This window comes from Typopeltis vanoorti, chromosome 20 (genome assembly GCF_054136105.1).
Source record: "Typopeltis vanoorti isolate ZY-2024b chromosome 20, IOZ_Tvanoo_1.0, whole genome shotgun sequence".
Taxonomy (NCBI): Eukaryota; Metazoa; Arthropoda; class Arachnida; order Uropygi; family Thelyphonidae; genus Typopeltis; species Typopeltis vanoorti.
Genome location: NC_143568.1, coordinates 7397280 through 7415528, shown reverse-complemented (window position 1 = coordinate 7415528; position 18249 = coordinate 7397280). Strand labels below are relative to the sequence as shown.

Genomic DNA, 18249 nt, shown 5'->3' with positions numbered 1-18249 from the left:
CTTGGAAATTGACAATACAATTAGCAAAGCTGGTATGGTAGGAAGTCAACTGAATAAATTTATATGGAATAAGAGAGAGAGATTAATCAAAACACTAAGCTACTGTTTACAAGACAGTGTTCAAACCAATTTTAACTTGTAGATCTGAGAGCTGATTAGAAATAAAACTCTTAATCAAAGACTGGAGACTGCAGATACGAGAGGCCTTTGAAAGATTAGGGGACTGAACATATGGCATCAGTGGCAGTATCATATTAAAAACGCTATAGCCACTTAATATCATATTAAGTGCCACCTAAACAGAATGGGAGAGGAAAGATTAGCTAAACAGTTTGCCAAGATGACAGAAGAAAGACCCAGAGGAAGATCAAGGTGTAGGTGGATTGATACAGTAAAAAGTACCTTAGAAGATAGAAATATAAGATCTGATGATATTGGAATTTTGACAGATAACAGGCTATAGAAAGTTTTTTACCTTGAGTATATACTATGTTAAAGATACCAAGCAATTTTATAAGCTAGGTTTTAATCCTTTTTCCCAAGTAAGCAAACAGACAAGTAAGTCAAGTTTGCACCTGAACATAGCTCAAGTCTGAGGCAACTCATGGTAAACCACAATTAGCCTGTTATCTATGTTAAAGATACCTAGCAAGTATATCATAATAATAATATCAAGGTAGTATATATCATAATAAAAGTCTGAAGCAACTCGTGGTTTACCATGAGTTGCCTCAGACTTGAACTATGTTCAGGCGCAAACTTGACTTACTTGTCTGTTTGCTTACTTGTGAAAAAGGATTAAAACCTAGCTTATAAAATTGCTTGCTATCTTTAACATAGATAACAAGCTAATCTGGAGGAAAATTGTTGATAGGAAGTTAGTAATGATGTAACTTTTCATGTAATACCATCATAGGATCCTGTACCCCCCCCCCCCTCTCTCTCTCTCTCTCCTGTGAGTATATGCCAGGAATATGATGATGATAAAATTCTAATATAAATGTTCCATTAAATTTATTTTTCTGTTTGTCTATTTAGTTGTATAACTTCATCCTGACGATCCTGTTTGAAAAATAAAGGATATAGGTTTTTTTGTTTAAATAAATTTAATGAGAATATTAGTGTCCATTATAATAAATTAAAAATCTACAATTCATTTGGGGGAGGATTATCATATAATATATTAAAAGGCATTTTCATCAAAAGTGTTATTAACTGGGAACCTAAATTGTACCGTAGCTATTATAAAAAAGCGTTTGTATCAAATCTTTGGTATTATATCATTTCATGGATAAAGAATATCAGAGTTATATTCAAGGAATGCCATATCATTCACAAAATTATTGATGTCATTCTGTGTCATCTATTTATGTACAATGAAATTTTTTTCAGCCAGTGATTTTAAAAAAAAAATTTTTAAACTTCATAAATGTAAATATCTGAGTTTTAAATATTTGGGAAGAGCCTTCTACATAGTTTATAAGGAAAGCCAAGAACCATCTAGTGCTGATACAATGTCCAATCCATATTACCCCTTGTAGATATCACTTTTCCTATTCACTGGAATATTAAATCAACAAGAACTAGGACAAAGTAGGCCAAATTGCATGTAAATAGTATTAATCTATAAACAAAAATGATAGTATATCATAATAAAATGTCGTGCTAACCTGGGTATAGCTTGCAATGCTCCTTAATCATCGAATCAGCCTTGATATGTTTATATATCAATAATTACATGAATGCAAAATGTTCATTGAAATAACATGGATATGAAGCTTATTTTTGAATGCCATTTGTGTTAAACAAAACCACTAATTTTTTTGTCAAGGAACCAAGGTGACAGTAAAGAAACAAAATAATAATAAATAAATCAGTTTTTGGATCAAAAGCTTTAGCAGAACTGTAGATAGGTACCATCAACATTAGGAACAACATCACAAAAAAAAAAAAGTACTAGCGTTTCAAAAATTAGAAATGAACCATGTCAATGTAATTATTGTTCATGAGATGTAGAATTAAACATTATTGCAAATTGTTAACTATAATACATCATATTTGTGGAATAGTGATCTTGAAAAGGAACAAATTGCTAAAGCATTCAATAAAAACATAGATAAACTTTTGTAATGGCAGCCAGTTTCGAGTAGATTAGTTTGGAAGACTGCAGACTGAAGAATTGGACAGAGAGACATGTTTGTTACGCCTATGATCCTATAGTTCGCACTAAAGAAGAAGTAGAGGAATTTTTCATCATAACACAAAATGGCAGACAGAGAAAAGGAAAAGCTTATTCGTAATGCAATCAAAATAGAGTAGGAATGAATACTAGACATGGGAATGTTTTGGGATATTTTTTGCAAAAGAGCAATGTTAATAATAAATACTTGATCGATTTCTCTTCAGGACGTGGACTAGGCATTGCTAATACCATATTTCATCATAAAGATGGGCATAAATTCCCATAGAGAAAATATACAAAAAATAAGAAAGGTACTACTAACTGTTATTGTTGGTATATTGATATCTTCACACTTATTCAGGATACAGAATATACAGGGGATTTGAATTAAGAAGTGGTTACTATTCAGTTTTGAGTCAGATAACAATTAAGGCGATATTAAAAAGAAAAATATCTCAAATTTTTAAAAATAAACAAAGTTGGCAGCTTTCAGAGGTAAACTGCAGACTCAAATATACAACTATTACTGGAAGATCATGTTGGAGGCTTAATGGATTTTTTACAACACTCAAAAAGATCCATTAAGCCTCCAACATGATGTCCTCACAGCACTTAAGCCTCTACACACACACATTACTGGAAGAAAAAATGAAAGACTTCAGAAAGAAGTACCATAGCTTGGAGACATTGGATTTTTGATTCTTTTCAGAACTTTGAAATATTTTCTTTTTAATACCACCTTCATTTTTATCCTGCTCAAAACTAAACAGTAATCACTTCTTATTTTAAATCTGAAGAAAATGTTGATTGTTCAGCAAGGAACTCAAAAGTTCTTAAGTAAGTCAGCGATGCCTTGGGAGGAGAGAGGATACAGAGAAAATCTAAGAAAGTCTAAGGCTTACATATCAATTACTTCATCATCATCATCATCATCATCATCAAATTCCTGCCATGTACCCTCAAGGGGTGTACAGGATATGACAGTACTACATGAAAAAATTATATCATTACTAACTTCCTATCTACAATTTTCCTCCAAATCAGTCTGTTACTTGTCAAGACTCCAACATTATCAGATCTTAAATTTCTATCGCCTAAGGCACTTTGTACAGTATCAATCCACCTATATCTTGGTCTTCCTCTGGGTCGTTTTCCTGCCAACCTGGCAGAGAACACTTGTTTTGCTAATCTTTCCTCTCCCATTCTATTTAAGTGACCATACCATCTGAGATTAGCTCTGCTAACACATTCCTGGATGCTGACAATGTCAAGTTCTTTCCTAATATCCTCATTTTTAATATGATATTGCCATTGATGCCATCTGTTCACGCCTCTAATCTTTCTCAGGACTCTCATATCTGCGGTCTCTAGTCTTTGGTCAGTGTTTTACTTCTGACCCAGCTCTCAGATCCATAAGTTAAAATTGGTTTGAACACTGTCTTGTATACAGCTAATTTAGTGTTCCGACTAATTTCTTTCTTATTCCATATGAATTTATTCAATTGACTTCCCACGATACCAGCTTTGCTGATTCTGTTGTCTATTTCTATATTTTGTTTACCATCTTCAGTAAAAATTGTGCCTAAGTAGCTGAAATGCTTTATTTGCTCCACAGGTTCTCCATTCACAACACCGTTGACATTTTCAATGATTCTGCCTATTTTCATTGTCTTTGTCTTTTTATTGCTGACCTTCATACCATATCTATTACAACAGCTATTCAATTTAGTCAGAGAATCTTGCAGACTTGTAGCGGATTTATTTAGAAGTATAACATCATCTGCATAAAGCAAAGAGCTGACATTAACATCTCCAATTTTGATATCAGGTTTAATACCACATTCCTTCATAATGTGATCCATATAGATAATGAATAACAGAGGGGATAATGTACATCCTTATCTCACACCAGATTTAACATTATACCACCTTCCTGTACTTCCTTCAATTCTAACTGCTGACTCACAACTCAAATAAAAACTAAGTATTGCTTGATATAATGCTCCATTGACACCATATAACTGCAGCGTATTGAATAGCTTCTCTCTTGGCACCTTGTCATATGCCTTTTCCAAATCGACAAAACTTAAATACAGATCTTTGTTATATTCCCATGCTTTCTCGACTATTTGTCGTAAAGTGAAGATCTGATCCTGACAGCCTCTATTTGGCCTGAATCCAGCTTGTTCTTCACCAAGCTTTTCTTCCACAATTCTTCTCAACCGTTTCTCAAGTATACTTGCATAGATCTTGCCAGGAACACTCAGTAGGGAAATACCTCTGTAATTCTCACATTCAGTTTTGTTTCCCTTTTTATATATGGGTACTATGAGAGCTCTACTCCAATCATCGGGAATTCGTCCCTCTGCCCAGGCTTTCTGAACTATGCAGTGCAGCCACTGTAAGACTCTTATACCACCATACTTCAGCATTTCTGGTCGAATATCATCTACTCCTGCTGCCTTTCCACATTTCAAGCCTTTGATGGCTTTTTCTACTTCAAGTATGGATATGTATTCCTGACTGCATGCCTGGTCAGTGTTTTTTATCACTGTGCTGTCATCACTGCTTGTTTCATTTAGCAGTTTTTCAAAGTAATTACTCCATACTTCAAGGATATCTTTTTCTCCTGTTTTCATTTCACCTTTATCATCTCTAATTCCTTTTACAGCACTCTTTCCTCCATTCCTAAGCTTCTTCAACAACCTCCAGAATATTTTGCCACCTTCTTGATATTTATTTTCTATATTCTTGCCAAAGTCCTCCCATGACTTTTGTTTAGCTAGTTTTACACACTGTTTAGCTTTCTTACATTTGTCTCTGTATTCTGTAAGAGTAAAAGCTGACTTATTTGCCAGGAACTTTTGATATGCTTTCTTCTTTTCCTTCACTGCCTCTTTAACTTCCTGTGTCCACCAGGGAGTTCTGATTTTTTTATCCTTGCGCACAACCTCACCACATGCCTCTCTGGCAGAATCAATCAATGTTTCCTTCAGAGTTTGCCACTGAATCTCCAAGGTTTGATTCCTGTTCTCAAACTCTTTCATTTTCTTTTCAATAATATTTCTGTATTTTAGTCTACAGTTCACATCTGAGAGCTGCTCAACTTTTATTCGCTTTAAAACTTTCTTACATGTTATTCTTTTCAATATGAAATTCAATTTTATCCTGCTCAAGACTAAATAGTGATCACTTCCAATTTCAAATCCTCTGTACACTCTGGTGTCCTGCACCAGGGAGAAAACATCACTATCAACAATAACATAGTCAATGAGACTTTTCTTATTCCTAGCCTCTTCTCTCCATGTGAATTTGTGCACATTTTTATGTTGGAACATGGTGTTAGTAATAACCAGTCCATGTCCTGAGCAGAAATCCAACAGATATTTGCCATTATTATTAGCTTTGCTCTTTTCTCCAAATTTTCCCAAAATATTTTTGTATGTCTCACAATCATTTCCTACTGTACTATTTAGATCCCCAACAAGGACCAACTTTTCCTTTTTCATTGTGTCAGTTGCTTTTTCTAAAGCCTCAAAAAAATTCCTCCACTTCTACCTTAGTAGAACCTTCTGTGGGACCATAGGCACAAATAAGTCTCATTGTCCAGTTCCCCATTCTCATATTTGCCCACATTACTCTACTTGAGACTGACTGCCATTCAAGAAGATTAGCCTCGTATTTTGTGTTGAATACTATGGCTACTCCTTCTTTTCCTTGATTGTCATTGCCTGAATATAACATTTTGTATTTATTGCTCAGAAAGATCTCACCAGTTTTGGTCTTTTTTGTTTCAGTCACCCCTATTATGTCTATCAATTACTTAGGTAATAAAATCCATCAGAAACTTGAAAACACAGCTAGAGTAGACACTATCCCAGTAATCTGGAATTCAAACTTTGTTCAAAATTTTGATTTTTAGATGATTGAAAAGTGCTCTCAAATGTACCTATTTGTAAAAAATGAACTAAAACAATGTATAACATGATATTGCTGTACATCACAGGAAAATTTCTCTCTTGAATGAACAGCAATATCTTCCATAGCTTAGATTTCACTATAATTTTTATTTTTTTTAACAATTTTTATAATTGTTAAAATTTAAATTTTGTTACAACATTACTGTTACAATTAGGTATAGTTTCTGGGAAAATTCCCATGCTACTCCTCTTAAACACTATTATTATAATTACGGCTATTATAGCCTGTTTTTGTTTAGGAGTGTCCCTTATTCTAAATACATTCGCTATTATTACTCAAAAAAGGGGTATATAAATTTTAGGGCATTATGGGTGGGTATAGAAGGCAATTATAGCAGAATAAAAGAGGTGGAAAAATTTTGTACATACCTTGTTTGAATACTAGGATGTCTTCCAATTTCATGATCCTGTTGAAGGTTGTTTATAATGATGTGGGTGTTTTGACACAGGAAAAATAAATTTGGAAATCCAGGTTTTGTGTTAATAATATATATACATATATATATACACACACACACACACACACACACTATTGTGTTTAGGGGCACATATGGGGGGGAGAGAAGGGGAAGGGTTTACTTATGGGGAAACTGGGGCAGGGGAGAGCGTTAACGGGGTGTGGACCGTTTCGGTCAACTGACTATCATCGGAACATTTTCAGAATGAGTGTAGGGCTATGTCAAGACTGGGAGTTGAATCTGCCAAATAAGAGCGTTTGTTGTCACTAAATGGCCGGAGGCATGGCTTAATTTGTAAGTTCTGGATCGTCCAACATTCGGAAATTAGGTAGGGGCAGTGGACGTTGATTGAATTCTCATCGCATTTTATGGCAATAGTTTTCAGAAATATAATATAAAATATAGAATAAGAAATATAAAATATATATATATTATTAACACAAAACCCGGATTTCCAAATTTATTTTTCCCGTGTCACCCCCTTCCCCCGTTATAAACAACCTTCAGCACAGGATCACGAAATTGGAAGACATCTTAGTATTCAAACAAGGTATGTACAAAATTTTTCCACCTCTTTTATTCTGCTATAATTGCCTTCTATACCCACCCATAATGTCCTAAAATATACATACCCCTTTTTTGAGTAATAATAGCCAATGTATTTAAAATAAAGGATACTCCTAAACAAAAACAGGCTATAATAGCCGTAGTTATAATAATTACTGTTAAATTTAAAAATTTTGTAACAGTAGTATGATAATGTACTGCATTACCAACAGTTTCTTTTGTTTATATGAAATTTTGAGGAGAAAATAAAAATAGCAAAGTAACATCAGCATTTTTTATTTTATTTATTTTTCATGTGATGATCCCCCCCACCCATGAAAAGACCTTTCTTACCTAAAGTGTATTAATACTGTGGGTGGACCAAAGATTTTTTCTATTTTTATTTATTATATTTTTTATATAGTCTGGAAACCCTGCTTTAGACAAACCTCAAACTTTTTCAGGCCATGTCAAACAGCCAGTAAGTGGGACAGTTGTCTCACACTGAGTGATTGCAAAACTTGTTAAGGAATCATATACAGCAATCCCTCGATTAATGTGCCTCTGATTAGTACCTCATTTTTTTTTTCCTATATCTAAATTCGATTAGTGCGCTATATACATCTTAAAAATAAATGTCACAGATTTAAAAAATATTTCTATATATACGTTGTTCATGGCTAACTATTTTAAAAAATCACTCACCAGGATGAAATAATTTAGTTACCGATTTAAAACATTTTGCAAAGTTATTTTTTAATTGCATACTACACTGTTTCCGTGTACACTATGTTCCAAATTTACTGCCAAAATTTATGTCGTCTGCTAATTGCATAGCATTTTGCTGATTATGTTACATGTCAAGACTCCAACATTATCAGATCTTACATTTCTATCGTCTAAGGCACTTTGTATCATATCAATCCGCCTATGTCTTGGTCTTCCTCTGGGTCGTTTTGCTGCCAACCTGGCAGAGAACACTTGTTTTGCTGATCTTTTTTCGCCCATTCTGTTTAAGTGACCATTCCACCTGAGATTAGCTCTGCTAATGTATTCCTGGATGCCGACAATGTCAAGTTCTTTCCTAATATTCTCGCTTGTAATATGATATTGCCATTGATGCCATCTGTTCACGCCTCTAATCTTTCTCAGGATTCCCATATCTGCAGTCTCTAGTCTTTGGTCAAGTGTTTTACTTCTGACCCAGCTCTCAGATCCATAAGTTAAAACTGGTTTGAACACTGTCTTGTATACAGCTAATTTAGTATTCCGACTAATTTCTTTCTTATTCCATATGAATTTATTCAATTGACTTCCTACCATACCAGCTTTGTTGATTCTGTTGTCTATTTCCATATTTAATTTACCATCTTCATTAAAAATCGTGCCTAAGTAACTGAAATGTTTTACTTGTTCCACAGTTTCTCCATTCACAATACAGTTGACATTTTCAATGATTCTGCCTATTTTCGTGGTCTTTGTCTTTTTATTGCTGACCTTCATATCATATCTATTACAACAGTTATTCAATTTAGTCAGAGAATCTTGCAGACTTGTAGCGGATTTATTTAGAAATATAACATTGTCCACATAAAGCAAAGAGCTGACATTAACATCTCCAATTTTGATATCATGTTTAATACCACTTTCCTTCATAATGTGATCCATATAGATAATGAATATCAGAGGGGATAATGTACATCCTTGTCTCACACCAGATTTAACATTAAACCATCTTCCTGTACTTCCTTCAATTCTAACTGCTGACTTACAACTCAAATAAAGACTACGTATTGCTTGATATAATGTCCCATCGACACCATATAACTGTAGCGTATTGATTAGCTTCTCTCTTTGCACCTTGTCATATGCCTTTTCCCAATTGACAAAACTTAAATACAGATCTTTGTTATATTCCCGTGATTTCTCCACTATTTGTCGTAAAGTGAAGATCTGATCCTGACAGCCTCTATTTGGCCTGAATCCAGCTTGTTCTTCACCAAGCTTTTCTTCTACAATTCTTCTCAACTATTTCTCAAGTATACTTGCATATATCTTACCAGGAACACTCAATAGGGATATACCTCTGTAATTCTCACATTCAGTTTTATTTCCCTTTATATATATGGGTACTATTAGAGCTCTACTCCAATCGTCTCGAATTTGTCCCATTGTCCAGGCATTCTGAACTATACAGTGCAGCCACTGTAAGACTTTTATACCACCATACTTCAGCATTTCTGGTTGAATATCATCTACTCCTGCTGCCTTTCCACATTTCAAGCCTTTGATTGCTTTTTCTACTTCAAGTATGGATATGTATTCCTGACTACATGCCTGGTCAGTGTTTTTTTATCACTGTCCTGTCATCACTGCTTGTTTCATTTAGCAGTTTTTCAAAGTAATTACTCCATACTTCAATGATTTTTTCTCCCGTTGTCATGTCACCTTTATCATCTCTAACTCTTTTTACAGCACTCTTTCCTCCATTCCTAAGCTTCTTCAACAACCTCCAGAATATTTTGCCACCTTCTTGATATTTATTTTCTGTGTTCTTGCCACAGTCCTCCCATGACTTTTGTTTACTAGTTTTACACACTGTTTAGCTTTCTTAGAGCACAAGCTGACTTATTTGCCAGGAACTTTTGATATGCTTTCTTCTTTTCCTTCACTGCCTCTTTAACTTCCTGTGTCCACCATGGAGTTCTGATTTTTCTATCCTTGCAGACAACCTCACCTCATGCCTCTCTGGCTGAATCAATCAGTGTTTTCTTCAAGGCTTGCTATTGAATCTCTAAGGTTTGATTCCTGTTCTCAAACTTTTTCATTTTTCCTTCAATAATCTTTGTGTATTTTAGTCTACAGTTCACATCTGAGAGCTGCTCAACTTTGATTCGCTTTAAAACTTTCTTACATGTCATTCTTTTCAATATGAAATTCAATTTTATCCTGTTCAAGACTAAATAGTGATCACTTCCAATTTCAAATCCTCTGTACACTCTGGTGTCTTGCACCAGGGAGAAAACAATAACATAGTCAATGAGACTTTTCTTGTTCCTTGCCTCTTCTCTTCATGTGAATTTGTGCACATTTTTATGTTGGAATATGAAGTTAGTAATAACCAGTCCATGTCCTGAGCAGAAATCCAACAGGTATTTGCCATTATTATTAGCTTTGCTCTTTTCTGCAAATTTTCCCAAAACATTTTTGTATGTCTGACAATCACTTCCTACTCTGGTATTCAGATCCCCAACAAGGACCAACTTTTCCTTTTTCATTGTGTCAGTAGCTTTCTCTAGAGCCTCAAAAAATTCCTCCACTTCTACCTTAGTAGAACCTTCTGTGGGACCATAGGCACAAATAAGTCTCATTGTCCAATTCCCCATTCTGATATTGCCCAAATCGCTCTACTTGACACTGCCTGCCATTCAAGAAGATGAGCCTTGTATTTTGTGTTGAATTCTATGGCTACTCCTTTTCGTTGATTGTCATTGCCTGAATATAACATTTTGTATTTATTGTTCAGAAAGATCTCACCAGTTTTTGTCTTTTTTGTTTCAGTCACCCCTATTATGTCGATCTGGTACTTATCTAATTCCTCCGCTAGCTCCATTTCTTTGCCATTCAGGCTTCTTATGTTGATAGTGCCGATCTTTAACTCTGGTGATGTTGAGTTGGGGTGTGTTTTCAGATTTGGTCCAGTAGCTGATTTTTTGCTGTTTGTCCTGGTTCCCTGGCGAAAGCAACGGGGGCCTTGTTTAACTGGGTGACGCCCCAGCCTTCATGAAATTTTGTCATGTTGTACCATCATTTTGTATTTTGGTTTAACCAATAGGAATGTAATTTGTCGGCTAAATCCCAAATTGCCAGCACATCCTCGTTCGTTCAGCATCCAAGTAGATACCCAACAGGGTGCACCATGAGAAGGTGAGGATTGGACATTAGGTTAGAAGCCCTGGTCGGTTCTCTGCATTCCTTTAAAGGCTATGTGGAAGTCTCCTCTCAGTTTTACAGCTTTGACCCTTAAGCACCCCATTTCATCAGGAGTAAAAGAATTAGTGAGCAAAAAAGTGGGAGTGTGAAGATTTTAAAAGTAATCTCATTGGAAGAAAAACTTGAAATTATAAAGAGAAATGAATAAGGCGAGTCTTGAGCAAAGATAGGACAAGAATACAAAAATGGGTGAATCAACTATAAGAGCAATTTTAAGCAAAGCTGTTGAATAAAAAGATAAAGGTAAGGCTGCTTCAAGTTCATCACGCAAGCACTCGAAATCGCAGTAATATAATGATTGAATTAGAGAAACTTTTTTCTACATGGATCGAAGATTGTAACCAAAGATGGATCCTGCTGAGCACTGACCTTATTAAATCTCTTTGCAACTTCGAAAGAAAGGGCTATCGATGATGGAAAAGAAGAATTCCATGCTAGTGCTTTGTGGTTTGAGCGCTTCAAAAAGCAAAATAGCCTACAGCTGCTAGTGCAGATTAGGATGTGGCCGCAAATTATATAGAGATTTTGAAGAAAATTGGAGGGGACTATTGTGACCAACAAATATTTAATGTCGATGAAACTGGCCTTTTTTAAAAGTGAGTACCTTCCAAGACTTTTCTGGCCAAATCAGAGAAATCTCAGCCTGGTTATAAAGTTCCAGAGTCGAATGAAATTACTGCTAGAAATATGCGAGCCATTTGGAAACACATTCTTCCCCATTGTGCAAATGATTTTAGAGGCTTTTAAAATGAAACAAAGTTAATTAAATCTCATTCTGAGAAACTGAGTGATTCTGACACCTGCTAAATTTAGATGCACTGTGGGAAGATCCTGAAGAATGTGTAGAAAATTGAATCAGTGACAAGCCCAAGGTGATTTCACAGAAACAAATTGAAAATATTTTTCGTACAATCAAAGTTTTTAAGCAGCAATGATTAGAGGCTGACCCAGGTGAAGAGAGAAGAAGAAGAAGAAGAAAAATTTGTCGCACTAGTAGAAGAGGCAATAGGGCCGTACCGTCAGTTTTATGAAAAAAAAAAAGAAACAGAATGCCTGCCAAACTACGTTAGCACAATTCTTTGTTAAGAAGTAGAATAATAAATGTATATTCTGAATATGCTTTGTCTTTCAGCTTCATGGTTTTCCTTTAACTAGTTTTCTTGTAAAAAAAAAAATTAAGGGTTAAAAAAGAAATTTGAGGAACAAATTATACATTTTTCCCATAGGTTATTATATTCGATTAGTGCATTTTCAATTAATGCGCCTGTTTTAAAAAATGCACTGGTCCCATTAATCGAGGGATTGCTGTATATATTTCCCAAAGAATCACATGATTTGTAACCAGTTTAATATTTTGTGCCCTTACTCTTTTCTGGATTGTTGCCATTTGTGATCACATTGTGGTTGCTCTGTTCTTAAAAATACCTTGTTAACTAAGCAAAATATTACTGATAAATTTCCATTATTTATTTATTTTTTTAACTGGTTGTGTTATGATAAACCCTTATACCTCCTGAGTAGTATGTATATCCAGCACAAGTTTCAATAGTCATTTTATTTACTAACGTGAAAGTATTATTCAGAATTATATACCAAATAAAAACGATTCACGAAAATATTAGAAGAGATAAGGACTATCTTGAATAACCTAAAGGTATTGTGGGGTAGAATTATACACAGTAAATCCCTGTTTTTACGTTTTTCTGCCATTTACGTCATTTTCCGTTGGTCCCGTCTTAAGGCCTATTCTTACGATATATTGTTTTCCCGCCATTAAAAACTTGATGTGGACATTATTTGCTTTTTTTTCTCTGGTGGCAATACTGATTTTCGAATAAATTTTCTCTCATTCAATTCGATTTCTACAGAAATCTGCGCATTTCTATTCCCAGATGGCGTTGCTTTCGGCTGTAGTTTCATTTCTGCCATCATGGTGGCTTGCAGTAGTGAGGAGCAATACTGTGATTTTTCAATCACAGTATGAATTGATATTGCAGAATTTCTGCTACGTAATTTAGCATGTGAAAGTTGCTTTCGAGTTGTGGTGGTGAATTATCCATGTTAGTAACATGGATAAAAAAGACAAAAAATGTATTTCTGTAGAAGAAAAGATGGCAATTCTGCGACATGTAGATTGGCATGACGGAACATGTGTGCATTTAACAAAAGATCTTGGACTCTCCCTGGCCACTTTGAACACAATAGTAAAAACAGGTCAAGCATTGAACTCAGTGCAAAGCAATCTTGCGCTATGTCAAAAAAACGAAAATATATCTGGACATTGACATACAATGAATTGGATAAACTTGTGGCGGAGTGGTTTGTTTCTATGAGAGCATCGGGTATTCCGGTCGATGTTGCAAGGTTGAGGATTAATGGTTTTACTGCGTCAAATGGATGGATTGATCTTTTCAAGACTCATCACAATATTGTGTATAATCAAGTGTGTGGAGAAAGTAATAGTGTTGCAGGGGAAACTGTAAACCAGTGGAAGTATGAACTAAAGACTATTATTCAGGACTACGAACTGAAAAATATTTTCAATATTGATGAAACTGGGCTCTTTTATAACATTCTGCCAAGTTAAACATTGTGTTTTAAATGAGAGAAGTGTCACGGTGGAAAACTTAGCAAGCAGAGGGTAACTGTTTTGCTCATGGTCAATGCTGATGGATCAGAAAAATTACCTCTACTGCTAATTGGTAAATTTAAAAAGGCAAGGTGTTTTAAGAACGTGAAAAATCTGCCTACTAAGTATGATGCCAACTGCACACAGCATGGATGACCAGCAGCATCTTCACATCCACCATGCATGCTCTGGATGCTAAAATGGGGGCTAATCACCACAAAATAGTACTACTGTTAGACAAATGTCCTGCACACCCTAATGATCTGCATCTCAGAAACATTAGATTAGTGTTCTTTCCCCCTAATTGTACAAGTGAGCTTCAGCCATTAGATCTGGGCATCATCCATGTATTTAAATGGAAATATAGAAAAATGCTTGTTGAAAAAAGATGTGCTTATGCATGATAATGGTATGGACCCAAAACAAATTGCCATATCAGTCCTTGATGCCATGCATTATGTGGCCAAAGCATGGTTGCATGTTTATACGCGTGGATAGGCTTATGTGTTCGTCAGACATTTTTGTAATAGATCTCACGGTTTGATATGAACACAGATGATTAAGAAAATAATTTGCATTTGTAACAAACTTTGTGTTGTGTGCTCTGAAGATGCTGGATATAATACCAGCAAAATATTAACTTTTAAGTTAATAAATAGTTATTTTCTTAATCATCTGTGTTCATATCAAACCGTGAAATCTATTACAAAAATGGTTGCATGTTACTACTGAAACCATATCCAACTGTTTCCGGAAGGCAGGAGTTACGTTTGTGGAAGAGGAGGAAAAAGAAATGTCAGAGCCCAACAACTGGTACGTGATGGATGAGGCTTCCTCATTTCAAGACTGTGTTGATGCTGGTGTGATCACATCAATAGTACCAAGTGTAGAAGACATCCTTTCCAACCACCTTGGTGAAGAAGAAGAGGTTGAGGAAGACTGTGATCAAGAACCTACCATCCCTACTAGTAAAGAAGCAATGGAAGCTATCTCTGTTTTGAGGCAGTATGTTGCAAGTGCATCAGGAGACGATGGGGCATTTAATCCCTTATACACTGTGGATAGGCAGGTGGAACTTATAAGAGTGCAGAAAAAGCAAAAACAGTCAACAATTAAAGATTTTTTTAAATAGATAAATGTAAGTAATTGTAAAATCATTTATTTTCAGTTATTAAATTTTGTAATCTAGTATGTAAAAAAAGGGACTTTTTTAATGTTTTTTTTACATTTCCTGCTATTTACACTTTTTTCCATCAGTCCCCTGGAAAGTGTAAACAAGGGGTTTTACTGTGTATATATATACTGGGGGGGGTTCTGACGCCTCCGGCGCCCAACCCCTCCAAGTTCCAGACGGGTAGGCCGGTTCTCCTTGAATTCTGATGACTCGAATTTTGAAGACTCAAAAGGGGTTCCCCTGCACCTACAGCACCCAATCCCCGAAGTTCCGTGCTGGTAGGTCGGTTCTCCTTGAATTCTGACGACTCGAATTTTGAAAACTCGGAAGGGAGGGTTCCGCTCCCTGGCGCCTACAGCACCAACCCCCCGAGTTCCAGACTGGTAGGCCAGTTCTCCTTGAATTCTAATGACTCGAATTTTGAAGACTTGAAAGGCAGGAGGGATCTGTCCTCCCCTGGCACATACGGCACCCAACCCCCCAGTTCTGGATTGGTAGGTCGGTTCTCCTTGAATTCCGATGACTCGAAAGAGTTCTCCCTCCCCAGTGCATACAGTGCCCAACCAACCCCCTGAGTTCCGGAATGGTAGGCCTGTTCTCCTTGAATTCAGATGACTTGAAAGGGGTCTCCCCGGTGCATACGGTGCCCAACCCCCTAAGTTCTGGACTGGTAGGCCTGTTCTCCTCGAATTTTGAAGACTTGACACTCAGGGTAGCCCTGAGTTTCAAATAACTTGACAAAAAACGTGACACAAAAAGACTTATCATTTTATATTATAGAGTAGATATATATATATATATATATATATATATATATATATATATATATATATTTTTTTTTTTTTTTTTTTTTTTTTTTAAGGAATGTGGAAAGGAACTACAGAAGTAGCTATAAAAACACTGAAACCAGGTACAATGGATCCATCAGCTTTTTTACAAGAAGCATCTATAATGAAGAAATTCAGGCATGAGAAGTTAGTGTCATTATATGCTGTTTGTTCTAAAGAGGAACCAATATATATTATAACTGAATACATGGCAAATGGGAGTCTGTTGGAATATCTTCGAAATCGAGAAGGAAAAAATCTTAGGCTACCTGCCTTAATTGATATGGCAGCTCAGGTAACTTTTTATTTTCTTTGCATGTAATGTATTCCATCCAAACTAGATGAAATTAAAAAAAAACTTAGTAAAAGATCTGATTAGAAATTTTTAAAACAATTATTATACAACTTTCTGAATTCTGTTAACAAAACATTATTTTATGGGAAGTAACAGCCTCAATGGCCATTGGTTCCAATAAGTCAGAAATCACCATCATCATATATTGTAGCCCTACCATCATGGTAGGTCTACAATATATTTTCTTCACACATTACACAAAGTCTAGTCATTCACTGATAAAGCACTAATCACCACCTCCTGCAACCCATTCCATGCAAATATGCCATGATCAAAGCTAAAAAAAAAAAAATCCTAGTCTCTGCATCCTTGTTAACCACACATAACTTCTACAGATGACAGTTTGTTCCCTATTGTGCTGCCATGTATTTGAATATTTCTTCATCTATTCTATAAAATCGCTTTAGTAACTTATATGCTTCTATTATATCTCCTGTTTTCTATTATATGCCTATCAACTAATGTGTGTAACCCACAAACCTTCAGTCTTACAGAAGCATTCCACAAACTGTTCACCATCTTAGTTATTCATATCTTCATCCTCTTCAACTCATGCATTCAGAGAAACCCATGCAATGAAATCTGTGTTTAGTAGTCTGGATGTGGCCATATCAGTCTTATAAAGAGGAATAAAAAACCATTTATCTCTGCTTACCATGTGTTCAACATTGAAATGATTCCTTTGAGCTATTTTGTCCATTTTTGCATGCACCTTTTCTGAACTTCAAATACCTAGCCTCATCTTTTTCTGTGGTCTAATTCCATTGATGTAATATGCTTGTAACCTTTTCATCTCAAAGTGAATAACCTTTTACTTTGCTACATTAAACTGACAACCATTATCCTAATGTGATATCTTGAAGTACAAAAAGATCTGTGCTTCTGCTGATCATGCTCCAAATATATTTAAAAATAAAAAGATAGGCTACTCATTGACTCTGAAATTATTGTCATTATTTTCTGTGTGTTTATTATAAGTGTCTTGCCATTCACTAGCTAATTAATCTGGTTACCATCTTTGGAAGGAGAAAAAAAAAAATTAACTCTGGACTGTAGACTTTGTTATAGTGGACACCATTATACTCTCTCACTCACTATAACAAAGTATAGTTATGATGGTAATACTGTTATTTTTGACCACACGAACTATAGGAGAGAATAAATTACTACTATTTAGGTTTTTTTGGTCAAATTTATTTTATAACAAAGTTATACCAACTATTTTCACCAACTGTGGCTGCTGGGTTCATCAGGGTAAAAGATGTATAAAAATAGTAAGAACACTTAAATGCTAAAAACTGTTAACACTAAAACCATAAAATGAACCAAATACAATTGTATTTTTTTTTAGTGTTAACAGTTTTTAGCATTTAAGTGTTCTTACTATTTTTATACATCTTTTACCCTGATTAAGCCAGCAGCCACAGTTGGTGAAACTAGTTGGCATAACTTTGTTTTAAAATAAATTTGACCAAAAAAATCCAAATGGTAGTCATTTATTCTCTAAGTATAGTTATATAATAACCCCACTGTAGCAAACTAACCATTATAATAAACTGTGGTCTCTGTGAGTTTCCTGTAGTGAGAGAGTCAACTTTCAGATTTAAAAAAATTATATAGTTGAAAAAACAATTACACTAATGGCCATTAGTGTATGACATTTTTTATGACATTTGATCCCCATGATGAGTCTTAACTCTCTGGGTATGTTATTATAATTCATCAAATTCTTGACTGCCAGGGTTTGTATGTGTATACAATGATAGTTCATTGTGATGTTATGAAACCTGATTCATGGAAGTATGTTATTATAATTGCAAAGCTAAGTGTTTTACATTACATTAGTTAGGAGATGAATTTCATCACCTCTGTAAGACCACTGCCCTGCTTATTGGATGCCTGAAGTTACTTCAAAAGTTTCATGTTTGGTTCTCTGTAGCATGGTTTCTGGACTATATAAAAATATATATATAAAATTAATGAAAATAGGGAAAAAAATTGTTAGCTTACCCATGTTACAAAATGTACTGTAGGTTTGCAAATAACCATTCATGGGTGGGAACAACATGAAGAAAAATTTACACTTAAAAGCCAAATTCACATCA

General features: G+C 35.1%; 1 protein-coding gene across 1 annotated transcript in view; it reads left to right on the top strand.

Annotated features, from left to right (window-relative positions):
• Positions 1-18249, top strand: part of LOC150095215 (tyrosine-protein kinase Fyn-like) — a 269513-nt gene that overhangs the window by 180702 nt on the left and 70562 nt on the right. The window contains exon 10 of the mRNA XM_090410832.1: positions 15825-16084. Coding sequence (XP_090266958.1) covers positions 15825-16084 — 260 coding nt within the window. The remainder of the gene's footprint in view (positions 1-15824; positions 16085-18249) is intronic.